The 21,142-nt window shown below is 41.9% G+C and overlaps 1 protein-coding gene across 2 annotated transcripts in view; it reads left to right on the forward strand.

Moving 5' to 3' along the window:
• Positions 1 to 21,142, forward strand: part of LOC108243008 (WD repeat containing planar cell polarity effector) — a 75,396-nt gene that overhangs the window by 31,898 nt on the left and 22,356 nt on the right. For both annotated transcript variants that reach the window (XM_017428187.3, XM_037973466.1), the window contains 6 exons: positions 642 to 778; positions 3,841 to 4,032; positions 12,700 to 13,303; positions 17,176 to 17,364; positions 17,534 to 17,657; positions 18,611 to 18,674. In XM_017428187.3, the coding sequence (XP_017283676.1) occupies positions 642 to 778; positions 3,841 to 4,032; positions 12,700 to 13,303; positions 17,176 to 17,364; positions 17,534 to 17,657; positions 18,611 to 18,674 (1,310 nt within the window). The remainder of the gene's footprint in view (positions 1 to 641; positions 779 to 3,840; positions 4,033 to 12,699; positions 13,304 to 17,175; positions 17,365 to 17,533; positions 17,658 to 18,610; positions 18,675 to 21,142) is intronic.

Consider the following 21,142-nt stretch of genomic DNA (forward strand, 5'->3'; position numbering starts at 1 on the left):
GATTAATTTGAAGGAGGGAGGAGTGGGGGGGGGGACTTAATTGCTAATCAGCGTTTCCGTGCAGCTCCAGAAAGAGTTGAACAGGATCAAGTGCGTTTTTCTACCACAAAAAAAAAAAAGTCATGCTGCCTTTAGTGCACTGACATGAAGCACAGAGATAGAAAGAAAGGTGTTGCAAAGTGTTTAAAATGCTAAACATTTTAATTACATGATCTCAAATTGAATAATACTGGATAGGAGGAATGTGAAAGAGCAAGGATTTAAGAGGGAAACTAATAAATAATTGGAGTTTGTCTTTGCATTGCTCTGTTAAGCACTTTGGGTTTCACTTGAGTTTGAAAAAGGAATCAAGAAATAAATAAAGCTGAGTTGATATTCACCGACAACTGGTCCCGGAAATAGCTTTCTACCTGAAGATGCTGTTCTCAAAAGTTCAAAAATGAAAGCAAACACTATCTTTTGTATATCAGGATGAACTTCCTTTAATAATAACATCTGTCATTCAGCTTCTAAGCATGGTCAAAGTTGCCAGCGTCTGAAGATCCTAGTCTCTTTAAGGGTTACCTTATCAGTGTATGTAGGGCTGTTCTTGTCCTTTTTGTTTACCATTGAGACATTTGGTGCGGTGATGTCATTCCCAGCGATGCTGAGCGATCGGCTGATTCTGCTGTCCTTCCTGGAGCTGAGCCAAGTCGCTGTGGTGTACCTGAACAAAAAGAACCCGGATTCTCCTGAGACCGGCAGGCGAGCAGACAAACTCGCACCTTCCGAAATCAAGGTACAGTCGAGCGCGATGATGAGGTGTGTGTGTGTATATGTGTGTTTTCAAGCTTTTGTTGGAGTCTAGCAGACCTGGTAGATGTTTAAAAAAAACCATCAAATTTCATGAGGACTTCTGGTTTTATCACTCTGCAGTAAACCAGTTTATGTCTGTTAGTCTTTTATTATTGCCCGCCAACAAAGACAAAGGGTTTTTTCCTTGTCTGTGTGTGTGTGTGTGTGTGTGTGTGTGTGTATGGTTGTCTGTAGTCTTATCAAAATACATCATGAACCAGTGGATAAATTTAAATGCAACTCTCAAAAAGTGTTCACTGAATGTACAACTGAATAACTTTTGAAGTCCTCTCCATTCAAGATGGCCGCTACAGCTGAGTGACTTTAGAAAACATATAAATGACTATAACTTACAATTATTGAGCTAAAATTTAGTGTGTTAGCAGCTGAGAGTCATCCCCAACACATACTCTGAGCACTGATCGTGAGAGATCTGTTTTTGTCATTAAATATTACATTAACTCTGCCTATCTGTTAGCAAAATATCTCATGATGGATGGATTTTGATAAAGCTTTCAGAACATAATCCTTGGATGTACATCTACAGCCTATTACTTTAGAGCCAGCACAAGTAAAGATGGCAGCCACAGCTAATTGACCTTAGCCAGCACAAAAATGGCTCCAGCATTTTTACAGATATCAAGCTAAAACTTGGTGTGGTAGTAGCTGAGGTCATCCTCAACATATACAGTACTTCAGGCCCTAACATATCCCACGAGATCTCAAACAAATCCTGCATAAGATTGCACATAATTTACAAGGGTTGACCAAAATGGCTTCAACTCTGTTCCTTCTCAACATCAAATGATCTCAGACTAAAGCTGTGGCATAAAAGGTGGCGGGCGATATGCATTCCTTCAAGAAATGCTGGGCCTTTTAATTTGAACATGTTTTTAGCCCATTCTGATCTGAAGGTGGTTTCAGAGATGTTAGTAATAAATCTGATCATGATCGGCCTTGGTTATCCCTCAAAACAGAACTACACTGCCTCCTCCTTTTATAGCTGGCTAACCGCTAACCCGGGCATTATCACATTACTGCCAGGCCTTTTTCATTAAGGTGTGTGTATGAAGACACATTCATGTGGTGTGTGTGTGCGTGTGTGCGTGTGTGCGTGCGTCTGTGTGTGTGAAAGCAATCGTTTTGCCGTGTGTCTGTCCTGATAAGGCACCACCTTCATCACCACCACCACTTCATATTGCACACCCGCCTCTGTCAACGTACACGCACATTCATGCATGTAACCTGCGACATACACACATAAGCACACGCACGCTCATCTACTCATCCCCCCACAACAAACACACACATGCACAAACACACACACACGCATCGCCCTGGTCCAGTGGGCTAAGCTGGAAAAGGGAGAGTAAGGGGCGTTGAGGGGGGCTAAACTAATCCGGCCCACAGAAAGTGGTTTTTGATTATTGCTGACCAGCAAACGCCAGCAGAAAAAAAAAAAAGAAAAAAAAAAAGAAAAAGAAATGAAGAGCGAGGAGATGGGTAGGGGTGGAGGGGGCATCCGGGTGGTAGAGATAGAGTGTGTTATTAACCCAGTGATTTTCAGATTTTCTTCTTCTTTTTCATTTCTAATCTGTCAGTGATCTCCTGTTCAGCTGTTTGGGGGAAACTCTTTGTTCCCTTTATCATCACATGTACTTCCATCATTTTCAGGCATATTTTGTGTCCAAAGCAAATTCTCCCTCAAGGGGGGCCAGGAGGGCAGACATGGACCACTGAATCTCAAATCTTCTCTACTCATACAACACAGCACACCAGTTCCTGCATGTTCTTGGGCCTTTAAACCAGGTTTTTTTTGTACTGATACAATAATTTGTAAAGAGGCATTTTTCTTTTCCTGCCTCTACAGAAAAAAAAGCCTGAATTTAAATATCCCGCTCTTCTCCTGGATTTCAAGCAGTTGTTTTGGCGCAAACCTTTTAAATATTCTAATCATTCTTGACTTTTTTGTTCCTTCTCATGTGTGTTTCTTGTGTTGTTAATTGTATATTCATTAATTCGAACTTCTTTTATTCCTCTGTTCTCACTTTCCTGAAGCTATAGTGCGTAAAATAAGTCATTTTTGCTCGTCAGTCTTTCTGAACCTTATTTTTAAACTCAAGCAATCTTATTTTTTCCTCATTATCTCCTCCTTTTCCCTCCTTCACCTTCTTCCTCTGTCTGTCTGCTGCTTCCTGGCCACTCTTCTTCACCACGACAGAGGTCAAAGACATGCTCGCGCGTGCGTGTGTGTGTCAGCCATCAACTCTGCTTCATTGTGTTTGTGAGTGTGACTGGAGATAAAGAGTGTATGAAAGGCTTGTATGAATGTGGCCATGTGTGTATCTGTTCATGTGTGTGTGGCAACGGAATGAGCTTTGGTGTATTTGAAAGGTGGGGTCAAAGTGTAAGACCTGTAATTTCACCCGCTTAAGAAGTGCTTCTGAATTATTTAATGGCGTGGGTGTGCAGACACTTTTTTATTTACTCTCTTCGTATCACTGCCTCCGCTTGTATATGTGCCTGTGCTTGTGTACATACATGCACAGATTTAAGTATGTGTGTACCCCCCTGCCCCCCACACACACACACACACCCCCGAGCACCACGAGAGCTCATTACTGTGCGTCTCTTTGTTGTGGCCCGTAGAGCGTGGCGGACCTTCCCAAAAATATGCACATCACTAAAACAACAAGCCCGACAGAACAAAAACGCACGCCGACATTAATAATGAAAGATGAAAAACAACCTTAGACATCAAGAAAAACAGAACGGGGGAAGGACAAGAGGTGCATCTGGGGCTGTAATCGTGGAGGTGTCCGAGCCCTGAGGTGGAGACTCGGGCCAGGAACGTGCTCCAAATGGATTAATCATTAAGATACACTAATAACTTCCCCTTAAGATTCGTTTTGATTCTGAAGGTTTCTGTCTTCTGACCTCTTCTAAGTGCATGTGGGCTTTTTTTTTTCTTTTTTTGTTTGTGTGTGTGTTTGTTTCAAATTTCAGGTGGTGTGTGTAGAGGTGGGCGGGTCGAGTCGAAGACGCCACAGACGTGTGAGTCTCAACCGTCTCCAGGACGTGGCGCTCTGCTGGTGGAACCTGGACGAGTCCAGTGAGGAGCTGTGGCCGTGGACTCAAACCGACCCACAGAGAAACAACCTCTTCCTGATTGGCTGCTCACCTACTGACGGCCTCAAGGTGCTCACAAACACACACATCCTGTAAAGCTCGCTTATAACTGATAATATAAATATATCTGTCATTTTGGGGCTTACATGTTTGTTTGTTTTTCGTTTCATTTGAAAATTTACCAATAACTTCTTATATTTTATTCACAATTGAATCTAGTAAACAAAGTCAGTAGGTCATTTTTTAATTATATGGCAGCAGAACATTACAAAAAAGCTGTGTCAGGTCCATGTTTATCACTGTGAAGCATCCGCTTTCCTTTTAACATCAGCCTCTAAACATCTGAGAACTGAGGAGAACAGTTTCTGATGGTTTTGGAGGGAATGTTGTCCCATTCTTGTCTGTGGTAGGATTCCAGCTGTTCGACAGTTCTGGGTCGTCTTTGCCAAATGTTTCGTTTCATGATCTGTCAAATGTTTTCAGTTGGTCAGAGGTCTGGACTCTTCGATACTCGGACTTCTCCACTGTTTGAATGGATGCAGTGTGCAGTTTAACATCATCTTGATGAAACATGCAAGACGTTTCCTAAAAAATAATATGTCAACCTGGATAGGAGCATGTGTTCTTCTAAAACCTGAAGGGACATTTTACAACTTATCAGGTTCAAAATTAGTGGAATAATGTCAGAATAATGTTCTTCAGTGGTAAGTTTGGAAGGTTTGGATATCCCATCATCTGCAGTTCATGATATTACAAATGATTTTAAGAATCTGGAGAAATCCTGGAGCTCAAAGGACATAGCAAAAGGTAATATTGCAGTAAATCGGTCTGATTCTGTCATGGACATCAATGCATGGGCTCAGGAACACTTCAACAAATCACAGTTTGCCGTATCATTGGCAAATGCAGGTTAAAGCTCTATCATGCAAAGAAGAAACCTTATATGTGCACCATCCAGAAACGCCGCCATCTTCTCTGGACCAAAGCTCATTTAAAGCAGAGGCAAAACTGAGGCAAAGTGGAAAACTGTTCTGGTCAAATGGTTTAAAATTCTTCTTGGAAACCATGAATGCCCCATCCTCTGTCCTAAACAGGAGAGGGACCATCCAGCCTGTTTATCACAATTCAAAAGCCTGCCTCTCTGATGGTGTGGGGGTGCATTAATGCCTCTGGCATGGGCTGCTTATACATCTGTAAAGGCATAATCAATGCAGGAATGTAAATGCAGGTTTTAGAACAACACATGCTCCCTTCTTGATGACGTCTTTTTCAGCAAAAGGTCTCACATATTTCAGCAAGACAATAGTGGAGAAGTCCAGGTGCTGAACTAGTCGCCCTGCAGTCCAGACCTCTGACCAGCTGAAAACATTTGACAGATCATGAAACAAACATTTTTGGAGAATTTGCTTTTCTAACAAAAGCATCACAAAAGAGCTTAAAACTGTAAAGTGTCTCTCATGAAAGCTTTACACCTTAAAGATTTGTAACGTCGTTGTTGAAAGCATTATGGCGTGTAATGTAGCTCCCAACTCCAGCTGTTTATTTTTCCGACAGACTCTGAGTCGCAGACACCAGGCACAGTGGTAAAAAAAAAGGCAACGGAGCTGCTGATCTGAGCAGAGACCTGTGTTCTCATGGATGGGATTGGGGATGGTGTTAGCCACCTCGAGGGTGGCACCGCTGTGTCGCACCTCCATGCATCAGTGTGTGAAATAAACAGGAGAGCAAAGCTGAAGGAGGACTCCTACACACTCCCTGTTTCACACACACACAGGATGATACACACATCCTCTCCTGCCTCTGGCAAAAGCCTCCCAATGATGTAGGATCAGTGTAGCATTGGCTTCACGCCGAAATCAGATGAAAGATCCCACAGACTCCACACTTCCTCTCTAAGCTTATGCTAAATACTCGCCACAGCTGAGAGAAGCAGAATCTGCGAGAGGGAGGAGAGAGGAGCATTACCAATCGAATGCTGGAAAAATAAATTTGTTTAGTAGAGAACGAGGGAGGTGTGTGTTTGTGTGTGTGAGTGGGGGCTGTGGGTACATGAATATTGAAATAATCAAAGCAGCTGTTGTTTGCTGCTTTTTCTGCTTCTTGTTTTTTTGGAACGCTCTCTTTATTTATCACTCTCCAACTTTAAGTCTCTCAGTCTCCTCCTCCAACAGCACTCCTCCTCCTTCCCGCCCTCCTCCCTCCTCGCTCCGAGAACATTAAAGTGTCTTCGCGGGGCTGCGGCATCGTGCTCTAATGAAAGCGTTTGTTGTCATTTTTCAGACGCGCGGTGTGAAATTAAGCGAGCAGTTTATGTAAGAGCCGTAGCGGGAATCAAACGGCGGGCACGCATCGGGCGACGCCAGCTACTTCAATCACTTCAAGCTCATATATATGTTCCTTTTGTTCAGTTCGCTATCTGCAGCACTAAGCCAATTTTCTAGCCAGTCTCTCGGCATTTAAAAAAAAAAGTCAGAATTTTTTTTTTTCTCCCCCCCCCTTCTTTATGTGGTCTTAATTCATGCTGATAAGTGGAGCCACAACACTCAGGGGGGTGGGAAAGAGAGGAAAACATACAGTTTTTTTATGCAGGCAGTTAACATTTTAATGGTTCTTCCTTCGTGTGTCACCTCAAAATAAACACACACTTAACGTTTTCCTAAATGCATTAATCCAAGTGGTTTATTTTTATTTAGGCCTCTTCAGCTTTCTTACAGTTTCTTACAGTTATGGCATCCTGTTATCCTGTGTGTTTGTCTTGTCAGTATTTGTTTCACTTCTTCTGTCTTTTGAGGAACTTTTGCTTGCATATCTGCTTGCACTAAAAGGGGAGTAGTTAAATTGTTTCTTTAGAGCTCTAAAAATAATAAAAAAATAAACATCATTCTTTGAAGGAAAGTATTCTCCTCGCTGCCTTGCATGCTAAAGTTTTAAACGAAGCTCTAATGGGATCTGTTAGCGCTCAGAGCATGTGTCGAGGATGACTCTCAGCTACTACCACACCAAATCTTAGCTAAGTGTTCGTATAATTGACTGAGTTAGAGCCACTTTGTGTTGGCGAAGGTCGATCAGCTGTGGCAGTCATCCTAAATTGGGTTGACGACAAAATTTTCCAATTATTATTTTCTGAAAGTTTCATTAAATCCCATTTAGTAGTTCATGAGATATTTTGCTAACAGACAAACTTTCTCTCACACACACAAACAACTACGTTATCATCCATCTTTCATTGTGGCGGGCAATAACTAGACAATTTAAGGGGAAATTTTGGTGTGATTGTTGTAGCTATGTTGCTTCCTAGCTGCTGAAAGTTTCAACAGAATCCATCTAAGTGTGTGTTTGTAAAACAGAGAGGAGAGAAGCTGCTGATTATTAATCAGACTTTGTCTCAAACTGTTGCTGCTTTCAGAAAATCCCTAAAGACAAAACATTTGTGACTGTGAAAACAGCAAAGTATTTTTGCTCTGACTAACATGACTTTTGTGTTTCTGGTGTGAAATGCGTGAACCTACAGTTCAGGTAGAATCAGAGCTTTTTGTAAAATTCCTCTTGTTTTCTGGTGGTGTCTGTGGAACGGCTAGGGGCTTTTTTTTTATTTTTTAAGGCAATGTTGCAAAATGTTTAAAACTGTTTGCTTAGCAGCTTCAATTGTCTGGAAAAAGACACTCTTTTGATGTAAAAATGATCTCTGTCAAGTCAAAATTGTAGGCAATATGGCAGTTTAAAGACACTATTTTTCATAATTTTTTGGCATCAAATAGTTGACTCGTTCATTTCTGTTGGATTTTTTTTTTTTTTTTGATAAATTCGCAACGCAAAGGGCCAACTTTTCTGGTGTTTGAACCACATTTCTAGCAGTTACTGGACAAGAAAACTTGCACATCACAGCGACACCCACCCCCAACAAAAAGGTGTGCCTTGAAGCTGAAATAATGGTGCAAACATTTTTTTCGGAAACATCTAAAGCTCCAGTTTCAATCTGAGACGTCAAAACAGACAGTTAAAAAGCACATTCTGGCAATTTCCTGCGAAACAATTTGCAGCAAGGGTTGCATGTTAAATTTAAAGCGCGGAATAAAATTTGCCCCGGAGTCCGGCTCTGGATCCACTCCTCCGTTCAGTGACACCAGCTGTTGGAGGGAATGGGGAATATTTTGGTCCGTAATCCCACTGTGCCCATGCATTTTCTCACATCACTACTTCAACTCTGACCCTCATTCACATGCCTAAAAACTCCCCCACCACCACCCCCACCTCGTCCCACCCGGCCTCCTCCCCCTCCCTCTCGACAACCCTCATCCCTCCGGTCTCCTCCAAGTCCCTCCGTCTCTCTGTGTGCGTCTCTGCCTGTCTTTCTCTGCTCCGTGAGCTGGAAAATTGGCTTCAAAAGGCCACTGCTGTGAACAAGGGCCAGCCACACAGTTGGGCCCGTCTGCTTTATCTTTCACGCCACGGAGGGGGGAAAAAGGGTGCCGGCAAGAGGGAGAGAAGAAGAATAGAGAAGAATAGTTTTGACCAGTGACTGAAACCAATAACCAGGAGAAAGCTACTTACTAGAGGTCTCCTTCTGTCTCCTCCTCCTCTCTTTGCATCTTTCTCTCTGCGCCTCCACTCCATTTCTTTCTGCTTTGCCTATTTGGTCTTTTCCATTTTCTCCTTCTCATAATTTTTGTCTGTTTTATGTTCTGTCGGCTCACACTTTCTCCTGTCTTTATTTATCATTTTCTTTCTTTTTTGTTTTTGCTGCTAAAATTGTGCTGTACAGTATGAATGCTGTTTATATATATATATAAATGTATGTATTTATATATCCTGTCGCTATAAAAGGCAGGTGATCATGTAATCACATGTGTGTTTATTTGGTTTATTTGTTTGTCTGTAAGCAAAATATCTCATGAACCAGCAGATGGATTTTAATGAACCGCTCAAAAAGTAATCATCGGATGTTCATCTACAACTGGATAACTTTTGGAGTCAGCCCCGTTCAAGATGGCCGCCACAGCTTATCACCCTTCACAAACACAAACACGACTGTAGCCCTGTCACTTTTACAGATATTGAACAAAAATTTGGTGTGGTAGTAGCTGAGAGTTATTCCCAACACGTGCGCCGAGCGCTAACAGATCTTTGTTTAAACGTTTGGGATTAACTTCGGGAGACAACCTATGTTTGTTAGCAAAATATCTTATCAACCACTGGACAGGTTCTAATGAACTTCTCAGAAAGTAATTTACAGCTGATTAGCTTTTGAAAGAAAACTGTTTCAGGATGTCCGCCACTAATAATTGACTCCATCAAACACAAAAATGACTATAACATTATCATTTTTTTTTACAGATATTGAGCTAAAATCTGATGTGGTAGTAGCTGAGAGTCATCCCCAACAAACACTTTTAACACTAACAGATTGAGCAGGATCTTTGTTTAAAACTTTGGCATTCAAGGCGGCCAGTAATACGCATTCCTTCAAGAAATGCTGCCTCCTTCAAATGGCTCAATTATAGCTATTTTTTTGTTTTCTAAGGTTTGATTAGCTGTGGCAGCATCATGATTTGTGTTGTCTTCAAAAGGTAATCAGTTAGTGCTGTGCAGCTAATGAATACTTTGAGAGTTTCATTAAAATACGCCTTCTGGTTCATGAGATGTTTTGCTAACAGGACAGACAAACGAACATTAACATTGTTGCCCTCCTGTTATGGCACAGGGCAATAAAAAACTAAAATATAACATTTGTAACGGTGAGTTGAACTTCAGTTGTGGACTAAAATGTCAAATCATAATTCCTGCTAAAACTGAAAAAGTGCTCTTTATCCCAAATCGTCCTCGGCCCAGGGTGGATGTTTTAAAATCGGTACTGTTCTGGGTGTTTTTCACCTGCCGTCAGACAAACAGCTGAATCAGCTGCACCTCTTCCCTCTCATTGTGCCATGATGGCAGGCTGGCGCAGTGGGCGCCAGGCATGGGATGAAACGCTGAGAGGATGAGATGTGGTTGGCAGGGTCACGATCTGTGGCACTGAAGAAGGTCGTCTGATGCCCGTGACAGCATTCTGTCGACCGAACTCAGAGGATTCGTACCTGCTACGTGCTCATTTGTTGGTTTATCGAATGCAGGTGTTGTTGGGTTTTTTTTTCACCCCTTCAGAAATGTAGCTGTCTCAAAGATAAACCACCTTTTACCTGAATCAAGCCCCTCTTGCCTGCTGCCTCAAATAAACACACACATTGACACACAGCGTTCACCCCCTGGGGAGCAGCAGGAGCTTGCTCTGAGGGATTATAGAGAAGAAAAAAAAGCTTTCAGGAGGACAGTCATCTGCTTCTTTCCTGCTGTAGACCATGGGCAGGCAAAAAAAAAAGCCTTCCTCCCTCTAAGTCCCTTTTTGGCAATGCCTGCCAAAAAACTGGGCCGAGCAGCTTTGCAAAAGGAAAAGAAGGCAGGCAGGCAGCCGACCCCTCTTTCTGTCTACATGGCGAAAAGAAATGGGCTCATTTAGCCAAAGCTGCCACGGTCAATGTGAGACTCTGATAGAGGCTTTGGGAAGGTGAAATCCTTTCTAAAAATAAGGAAATAAAAAAATTAAAAAAAAAGCTTCGTTAGTAGCTGTGAAACTGTTCATCGCAGGCTGCTGTCTCCTGTCATCCATCTCCTGTTTCTGGTTCCATGTGGGTGTTTTATCACCGGCACCAACCAGGTCAGGTCCCGTTGGCTTAGCAGGGTCTTTGTTCCCACCACCTGGTTTTAGTCCAGGAACAAATGCTCTTTATTCTGGATTTCACCTTTGGTCAAATAATCTTAAGATTTCTTCACAAAGAACCTGAAAAAAAAGCCGCCTTTTTATTTTAAACTCTCATTTTCTGATGTTGAGCTCTTGGCTCCTCGCACAAGTAAACAGCGGAGGTTGTTTATCACTTTGTGCCAAGCCGTGGCATGCTCAGGGAGGAGATGCTGCTGACCTTGAGTTAAAATGGAGCTCTTATCATTAGTTGTCTTGATTGACAGCAGGGTGTTTATGAGCTGTGTGGAAGGCCCTGTTTTTTGGAGCCGCTGCCATGGAGGGACTCTCTCGCTTCCCTTTATCTCCTTCTTTTATTCAAAAACAGGTCAATAACACATTGCCACAGATCAGGCATTATAGTTGCAAGTAGAAGAAGATATAAAAGTAATAATAAGATAATAAGATCCAGCTTTATTAGTTTTAATAAGCAGAAACAAACAGATAGTCACGTATGTTCTTGTACTCTTATTACAGCTGCATAATTTTTGCTTTTTGCTCTGTAAAGATGCCGTGGATGTTGTGTCTTCGCCTCCTTTTGTTGCTCAGAATTAAGGCAGGTAGGATCGTTTTATGGGCGCTGCCATGTTGTATCTTTGGAGCCAGAGTCATTTGATCATTCAGCAGTAAGATAAGAACTACAGTCAACGCCTTCTGAGGTTTATTTTTAATTTTATCTTACCAAGGACAATGTCCCGTTCATTTCCGTGCGGAAGGCGGGACTTAGACCTAAAACTGGAACCAGTCTACAGAGAAGCCGGTCCTGTTCTTGTCGGATGTCTTGACTTCTTCTTTGGGCGATGGCTCCCGTCTCTCGTTATTATATGTGTTGATGGTCCTTCACAAACTGTGCAGTCACTCATGATCTGTATGGTTTTAGTGCTCTTGTGTTTTGTAAAAAGTTAGTGCATGACGGCATACAGAAAATGAAGTTCCAGGGATTTTTATATGAACCAACAAAAGTTTTTGAATTTAAATAAAAAGGAGAAAGTTGTGACAAGAGTTAATCTTATAGTAGTGTTAGTTTTGGGGCTCTACTTATTTTATATCAAGATTTCTTTGCTCTAGTTTCTTTATTTCTTTTCATTAATAATCTAAAGAGGCCAGTGAGCCTGCTGCTCTCTGTTGTACATTGTTTGTATTGTATTGTGAAAACATTGAAAAAGTGTGGCATTGACATCAGCACATTAGGAAGACTCATTCTCCATATTTCACTTAAACACCTGATTTCCACAGTGTACTTTTTTTTTGCATAATATTCTGTCTCCTCTGCACTCTTTACAGGCGCTTCCCTTCAGATTTTCAGTCACAAATGCATCTCAAGCACAGAATTTCCCTAATGAGAAATATCTTCTATGTACAGCAGCTGTGCCGAAAGTCTCAACCAAATATCTTATTTTCAGAACACCTTTGGTTTTCATGTCTGAAAAATACAACCTTTCAGCAACACTACTTCTCCCTCTATAATGGGCAATGCAAAAAAGAAACCATTAATGGTGCATAATTCATTAGCAGTTCTAATAAAAATCTATTGTTTTCAATAGCAGTTATCTGCTGTGAAGAAACGACTAGTTCTTTTTTGTTAAATTTTATAAAAATACCAAATATAACTCCGTTTTTACGGACATAAATAAGTCTTTCCAACCACCAGTGTGCTGTGTTATGTTATAGTGGGTAGTTTTCTAGTGCTGATTCTTTTCTCTCTTTTTTTCTTTCTATTTGCTCAGTTTTTTCAGATTTCTGATTAGATACAAGGACTGGATTGTAAATAGATGAAAATGTTGACAGTGTTCAAAGAAAAACCCTTGAAATACCTTTACAACTACAGCTTTATAAGGCTGTAACAGAGTATTTATACTTCCAAGCTATTTATAAAAAATATAAAGATTTGCCGAAGACTTTTGCACACTACCATACATGCTCTGACACTGTTCGCTCTCTGTTTTGTACCTTTTCTACCTCAGGTCCTTTGTTCTGTCCGGACTGAAGGCAACCCTCTGGACTGCTGCTTTAGCCAGCTTCAGCACTACCAGATGCTGACAGTGGAGTTACCCGCAGGACCTCAGGGATCCAGACGGGCCTCCTGCGCTGACACCTGCGTGTACGAATGTGCGCGGGGGCGACTGCACCGCTTATCCGTCGCCACCATCCCTCTACCGTCGCATCCCGTCTCCTGTTCCCATCACCCCTCGGAGACCGCGCTCCTCCTGGGTTTGAGCGACTCCTCCTTAGTTCTTCACGACCAGAGACGGGGGGTCTCGCTGCTGGCCTCCTGCCCCGTGCCACCCACTTACCTGGCCTGGCACCCCGCGGGGGCTGTTGCCATGGCAGCAGGAGGCCAGGAGGAAGTGATGTGCTTTGATGTGGGCTTGGCACCTTTAAACATGGCGCTGCTAGCAGAGGAGGCAGCTCCAGCGGCTACATTAAGACTGACTCAGCACCTGCACTGCTCTGGAGGCCTGGTTGGACTGAAGTGGGGGACAGGTTTGGATGGAGGCCCAGAAGGGACAGACATGTTGACATTAGTCTTCAACAGGGGACCACTAGCTGCCTTAAGATTAAAACTAGGTAAGTAAAATTCAGTTATATGTCTGTGTGTGTGTATATATATATATATATATATATATATGTATATATATATGTATATATATATATATATATATGTATGTATGTGTGTGTGTGTGTATTAAATTACACAGTGCTGTGTAAGTTTTAGACCCCCTTAATTTCTTTACATTTTGCTCCCAAACAGCCAGTCCTTTATTCTTTTCAAATAGTAAATTTTGGCTGCCTTTTTCTAATCCTTGTACCTGACTATGGCAGCATATCATGCAGTGTGCTTTAACAAATAAGGAAAATGAACAAGCAGAGGACAAAAAGAAACTATCTACAGCTCATGGACAGTATCTGAAAGTCACATCTTTAATATCATATCCAGCAAAGACCTGACCTGAGAGATTAATCATGATTGAGTTGACCGTCAATCATTTGCCAAGTTTTCAGCTAACAGCTCTTGGGAATTACCTTGTTGCTGATAAGATACTATTTTATGTCTGAAACTGTGTTGTCGGGTACCTTTTCCACAGATTTGACTAAAGAAATAGAAACAAATTGCATCTTTGTGACAGGCTGCTGATAACAAAGTGTCTAAAATCCTATTTAAACTGGTTTCTTTGCCAAATTGTTACGTGTCGACACAACTCTGGTTCATTCCGCAAATTTAGGAGTCCTTTTTTATGTTTGAATGTTTCATAGGACAGAGTTAAATAGACAAACAGATACTCAATATTCCTCTGAAAATGGACTGCACTGACAATGAGACAGAACAGCCAAAGATCATCAGAAAGCTTGAGGAAATGCTGATTGATATCACTTTAACAGATTACAAGAAAAAACAGATACCAAAAGCAACTTCACTTATTTTACCTAAAAATCCAAGATGTTGAATTTGCAACAAAAAAAAGAAAATGTAAACATTGTACACACATTTGATGTGCTAAAACACTGACATGAAGAACTGATATCTTTAGTTTCATTTAAAACCTGCTGATTATCAGGAAATATTGATCCTTTGAGGTCATTTTCTAGTTTTTATTTTTTTTATCAAATATTCTCTAATCAGCTCACAGTTCTTTAACTTTAACATTACATGAAATGCATCTACACGGGTAGGTAAATAGAAAATAATTGACAGGACTTCCACACTTTCTGAAGCAGGTGCCCTCTCCCCTTCGAAGTCTCTTCTGTTTTCAGACGCGGCGTCTGAACCCGACTGTGTAAATAAGGCCGCCTGAGCGGGTCGCCCTGTTGCCTCCTCGCCGCCGAAGGAAGTTAATTTGTTGGGAAGGTTAGCAGGAGTCACGCTCTCAGAGGTCATTCAATAATCGCCCCGGGGCACGAGCCCCCCAGGTGCATTCTGGGATGCATTTTTCCGATAAATCGTTTACAGTGGCTGCTCGGTCCCTCGGGGACCCCAGATAAAGTTTGCCAATCAAAGTTTTTTTTTTTCCGAAGCAGCCACCTAACCTCCAACACGCCTGCATGCATGCACACACGCAAACACACACACACACACACAAACACACACTTTAATTGTGACTTTGGAAAGAAGATGTGACAGTGGCACGCTGCTCTGCTGAAGTTTGAAAGCAGGAGTGTGGGGATGAAGAGTGGAAGGTGGAAGATGTGTGTGCGTGTGTGTGTGTTTGCTGTGTGTGTAGGGAATGGGGAGGGTGTCTTCCAACAATAGTTTACACTCCTCTGATCGTCTGCCAAGGTTTTTGATGAAGAAAGTCACTGCACGTCTTTTCTCCATGATAATTCCCCCCAACACACACGTATTTACATGTGTGTTTTCTTCTAGTTGCGTGCATCTATGTACACACACACACACACACACACTTCCAACTCGTTTGTTCGCTTGTGCTCCTTCTCTGTATTGACTTGTTTCATACAGAACGCTACATGACAGAAGGAGGGAGTCGGAAAGCAGCGAGGAAGAAAGACTTGGCCGTGCTCCAAGCTCTCTTTTTTCCATTGGAGGCAGGCCTCCCCGGTGCCGCCCCCACACCCACTCCCCCCCGCCTGCACCGCGTTATCTCATCTGGGCACACGTTGGCCGCAACTGGGCCTGCACCGGTGCACGCTGTGGAGAAGCAGACCAGGAAAATGTGCTGCACCCAAGAAAAAGAGACCCCTTTTTTCGTTGTTGTTGTTGGAATGGGAATTGAGTGAAGCACTGCGGGTTTTTAAAGGAGAGTTATGTAACTGGGTGTACCATGTGAAAATATTAAATTTAAGATGATGTGTCTTTATTAACTAAAAACTGAGCAAAACTCACCTGTCAGTCATCAAAATAACATTAAAACTGGTTCATTGTTTTACTGCAAAGCAACTATGTCAAGTCAAACATGGGGCTGTATAATATATCACAAGTTGGTCACTGCATTATCAACATGACTGGTAAAATGGTTTGATTTTCCCCCTAATTGGCATGCATTCACACTTTGCATGTCAGTAGGCTATTTGGACAATCAGATTGACCCTCGCGACTGTAGATTCACACGCCTGATGTAAATTATCGTGGATTAAAATGGTGTATGTGATCATATTATTGTTGCAGTTCTCAGAAATATTGCATATGAAATGCATATTTATGTTTTCCTACTGAAAACGATTGTTTTAAAGTAAAAAATAACTGTTACGATTGTGGTTTAAGGACCCAAGATGGCCTGGAGGTATGCAGGTGGCAGGTTGGTTCCTGTTTTGGGGCATTTGCACTGCCTCATGTTTCTTACTGGGGATGTCCCAATCCAAGTATCCAGTATCATCTGATACAGAGTCTCGATCCAATAAATGCAGTATTTTGAATTTTGAACAGCACAGACTTGCAGTTTACAAACCATACTTGATTGAAGTTATTAAAATCTATGCCATAGGCATCATACGGTGCTCATTTTGTTCCTCAAGTTGTTGTTTTTTTTTATATCAAAAACGGAAATAAAAAAATATGCCAGGTGTTGGGAAGCTTTTTTGTCCAGCTCATGTCGTGCTGTGTGGTTTATATAGTGTCAGGCGACTACTGTGGCCCCAGCAGCTCCAAAAGGCCACAAAAAGCTGTGTTTACCACCACAGGGATGGGTTGGGATCTTTTCTCTTCTCTTTAGAGCTTCCTCTAAGTTGTGTTGCTTAGCCGTGTTAGCTATAAGAGTTATCTGGGTGTACTCAGATTGGGTGTTTGGATGTTAATCGTCTCATTTACTATGGACAGGTCACAAGTCCTTCACAGTGCCCATTTAAAATCAATTCATTTGAAATTTAAAATGATTGCTTGAGTTTAAGCTATTCCCAGAATTTAACTCCTCTCAGAGGTTTCGTCACTTCAGTTGTTGATTATACTTTTTGTTGTTGTTTGCTTTTAATTGGTCAAAAAAAAAAATGCCGTAGACAGGCGAGACTAACACACCTGAGATAAGCCATTATCTCTGCTCAGAGTTAAGTTAGAGCAGACGTCAACTCTCGCGCACACAGTCACACACAAACAGCACCCAAAAACACAAACAAGCTGCTCGGCTGATTTATTAGCCACATTAGCCTTCTCTTTAGGGGATTTGGAGGTTTGCTAATTGCCTGCTTGTCATTTTAATTGCCTTCCTACCCGTACACACACGAATACACACAACTTGTTCAGCTAATTTAGCAAGAGTTGCCTGTCTGCAGCCTGTTGCACTAACAGAAAAAAACTTTCACTGTTCAGAAATATGCTAAATACCCTTATAGCTAATTAAGGTTTATATTTATTGTAGCACCAACTCCGTAGAAGTCAGTTTAATTTAATCAAAGCATGATGTCACTTGTTTTAAGGATTTATTGACATGTTGCATTTAACCCGTATGTTGTCCCTTTTTGGTCCCTTTTTAAACCCTGAATCCATGCGGCAGGAGCTCTTACAGGGGGCCAGCTGGGTCCGGGGGAGTTGCTGCAACAGAGGCTGCGCTGTGGTCAGGTCAGAGAGGCTCTGGGCATCCTGGAGGCGATGGACTGGAGCATCATGGGGGACGAGTGCTACCGAGGCCTGAGCTCGGTCACGAACCACTTGCTGAGGCTGCAGCTGAACACCGAGAGGGAAGGTGGGGGTGTTTGGTGCACGTCAGAAAGTGTGCAAGTCAGTAATTCGAATAGTTTCAGCTCAGAATTAGTTGTTCTGCTAAGTTAGGTTGATACTGGTTGTTAGGGTCTGATTTATGGCAACACTTGGGAGCCCTGAACATTTTGTGTGTGTTTCTTCTCTGTCTGCAGCCCAGCTGGAAGCAGCTCTGGGTGTGTTTTACGCCCCACCTGCCCCTTTCTCTGATGCAGTGATACTGGAGTACAGGGAGGCAGTCGGCAAGCACGCCCGCCGCTTTTTTCACCACCTCCTTAGGTAACAACACCTTCTCCGTGCTGTTGCTGGGGTCTTCATTTGATGCACGAGGGGAGAAATTAGCTTTGTTCGTGCAGCTCAAAGGGGTCCAGGTCAGCTTCTTTGGAGCACTCCTGGCCATAAAACAAAGAGTATCCCACCTTCAGGCTGAATTCAGTCATTTTAAAATGTTATTTTAAAGGCACTACTAGAATATATTGTTCTGTTTATCAACGTGGAGAGGGTAATTTGAATGAGAACTGTCCAAAAAAGTGTCTTTAAAAAATGACATCCATTGAAAAATCCATTTAGCGCTTCATATTTCCCTCTCGCTTCTGCTATTTTAAACATCCTAAAAAGGAAATAGCTTTTGAATTTCACGCCGATGCAGCTTTGAGTCATTCATGAGGCAAAGCACCACACATAGACCTGTTTAGGCTGTTGTTTCATTTTCCCTTCTGCCATGAGAGCCTTTTGAAACGCCTGTTTGACTGAAATAGACCCTGTTGTTCCCACACACCGCTGCTCGCCGCTCGCTGCTCTCCATTCGGCAATTACTTTCCATTTCCTCCTCTGTACCCGAGCCGGAGCGTTGTTTCCCTCCTCCACCTCCTCTCTTATCACCTACCTGCATTCTTTTTCTCTCCAATAAGATCAAATAAAGAAAGCACCCCCCTTTCCACCTCCCCTCGCTGCTTGTTTATTTGTTTCATGTTGGGCGCAGACGGGAAAAGTTGTTTTGTACTGGGAGGTTTGGCTCTCTCTCCCAGCTTTAATTCTGGATAATAAGAAAAGTGCTCACTGTTTACCCCTTACTTATTGACATTATTGTACACAGAGGTCTGAGGGTTTTAGGTATCCGTCTGTGTGCAAAACAAACCAAAGCAAGAAACAATAAGAACCTCAAACTTAATCAATAAAACTCACTTGTGTTTTTAAATCTTTCTTCTATCTTTTTTGCTTCCGTCTTTCAGGCATCAGCGTTTTGAGAAAGCCTTCCTCCTCGCTGTAGATTTAGAAGCTAGAGATTTATTCATGGTGAGTAGAAAGCCATTTTCATTTCAGACATAGTTTTGATAGTAAAATGTGAGTAAATTCTTACTAAATATGTACAAAAAAGTCTTAATTTTGTCTGATCGACCTTAGCCTACGCAGCACAGTCCACACCTTTTGAAAGGTTTGATTTTGTTACATTTGCTGACTTTTACAAAGCTATTTTTGAGTAGGAATGTTTTTATTTTCCTGTTGAGGGACATTAAGTGTGCATTGATGGTTAAAAAAAAAAAAAAAACGATTCAGCAGCTTTTTTATAAGTCTAACAAAGTTATTCAGTTTATAACACCTGAAGGGTGTTATTATTAAAAGTCAAGTGTGGAGACTTTAGCAACATTTTGGAGTCTCAGATTGAAAAAAAGCAGTAGTTTAAACAACCTCTGTATTCCCTCAGATTGCTATAGTTATAAATAATCCTCTCCGGGCCACTGTAGTGACATAAAGACACAATAAAATGGAGGGGAGAGGAGGCTGACCGTTGCATTTCTCAATCAATGTTTTCAAAAAATCTATTCTTATTTTTTACTTTTTTGGAAATCCAAACTGTGAAAATTCATCTTCAGTGTAAGACACTGAAACTTAGGACAGCACATATGGACTTTGGATACATTTGTCTTCATTAGTGTGTTATTAAATAATTAATATGATTACTGCTGTGTAAAGTGTCCAGCATTTACCCTGTTTACTCAGCATGACACGTGTACAGCCATGGTTTCAAATAAAAACGGGATAAAAAGTGCACTTGTTTCCAAGTTGGGAACTGATGAACAACAATATATAACATCTTAAGTACTTGTCAGTATTTCAAAATGCAGAAGCAGTAAATAAATGAATAAAATAAAAACTTGATGCTTCTTGTTTTGCGTTACGGGTGGTAAGTATATGATTGTTGTTGTCGTCCTGATAATACAACTTTAGAACCTGAAGAGGTTACACAGACTTTTTAAATAGATTTTGTTTTGGATAATAAACACTATTGATCTTTTACCTGAAATAATGTTTAGACTCCAGAGGATCAGATATTTGCTCACTCATGTACAGCTTAGCTTTGGAGCTTTCCAACCCATTTTAGTTGTTCATTCAGTGTTAAACCTTTTGTTGCTTTCATTTGCACATGGTTTGTAACCCACAAAGTGTGTGTGTGTGTGTGTGTGTGTGTGTGTGTGTGTGTGTGTGTGTGCATGCATGTCAGAGAGCAGGTGTGATCTCAGTGTGGGCCCCTGTCTTTTCACAACCTGCAGAACCTCGGCTCGGCCTTTTCCTCTCCTCTCATCTTCCCTCCATCTCGTTCTTTATTCACCCTGAGCAGAAATCCTTCTGTAGGTTTCTTGACCCCTGTTTTTATGGAGGGCGGGGGTCTTTGTCGCCACACTCCGCCAGCACACACACACTCACGCGCACTCCTTTCGGTCCTTCAATAACACTGATAGCCCTGTTCCCTCCCCACTAAAAAGGAATCCTGCTACACGCCAAAGTTTTAAAACGAAGAGCTTGTGCATTCTGTTAGTGCTTGAAGCATATGATCGGGATGGTTCTCAGCTACTACCACACCAAATTTTAACTCAACATCTGTAAAACTGACCGACTTACAGCTGTTTTTTGTTTTTGCTCAGGTCAATTAGCTGTAGTGACCATCTTGAATCAGTTCATTGTTGTAGATGGTACAACCAGTGTTTTTTTTTTTTTTTTTTTTCCAAAGCATTTCGTTAAAATCCGTCCTCTGGTTAAGAAGTTGAAGAGAATCAGAAAGTGTGTGCGAACCCTTTTGTGTTGGCCACAATGGGTATCTCCACCTATCTGGTTCTGCTTCGTCGGATACAACAGGTAGTTGCAAATCCTCGTCGTCTCGGATTTGTAACAAAGTTAATGCTCATTCACAACGGACTGTTTCGGGCGTTTTTTTTTTTTCTTCTTCTTCTTCTTTTTTTTTGCCTCAGCGACCAAGAGAGCAGCAGCTTGTTGTCTGAAAAGACTCACAGAGAGTTGAGAGAGAAAAAAGGCACGTTGACATTTCACCCCTTGCTCGGTCCCTTGGTCTAATTAGGTTGTGTTGTTGCTTTAACCTGCTGTTTGGCTGATTGGGCTGAGGCGGAGGGGTTAATGAGGGGCGCCCCCTCCCCCACAAACTCCTTGTAGCTTACAAACTTGTCTACAGAACTCAATAACGCACTGTCAGCTTGATAAAATGCACACACTCGCACTCACAGATAACGTGCTTGCCTCTTCCTGAATTGCTCAGCATGATATTACCCCCCACACACACACACACACACACATATAGACCCCATCCCATGACGTGACCCTCGCCCACTCTCACCCCATTGTTTCCCTGCTAACAATAGAAGGCCTTCAAGCCTTTTTCCTCAAAAAAAAGAAAGCTTTTGTTATAATGAAACACTTAGTGTTGGGTTAAATTGGGGGGGCGGACAAATCGCTTGTGGGGGTGTGTGGTG

This window comes from Kryptolebias marmoratus, linkage group LG22 (genome assembly GCF_001649575.2).
Source record: "Kryptolebias marmoratus isolate JLee-2015 linkage group LG22, ASM164957v2, whole genome shotgun sequence".
NCBI classification, from domain to species: domain Eukaryota; kingdom Metazoa; phylum Chordata; class Actinopteri; order Cyprinodontiformes; family Rivulidae; genus Kryptolebias; species Kryptolebias marmoratus.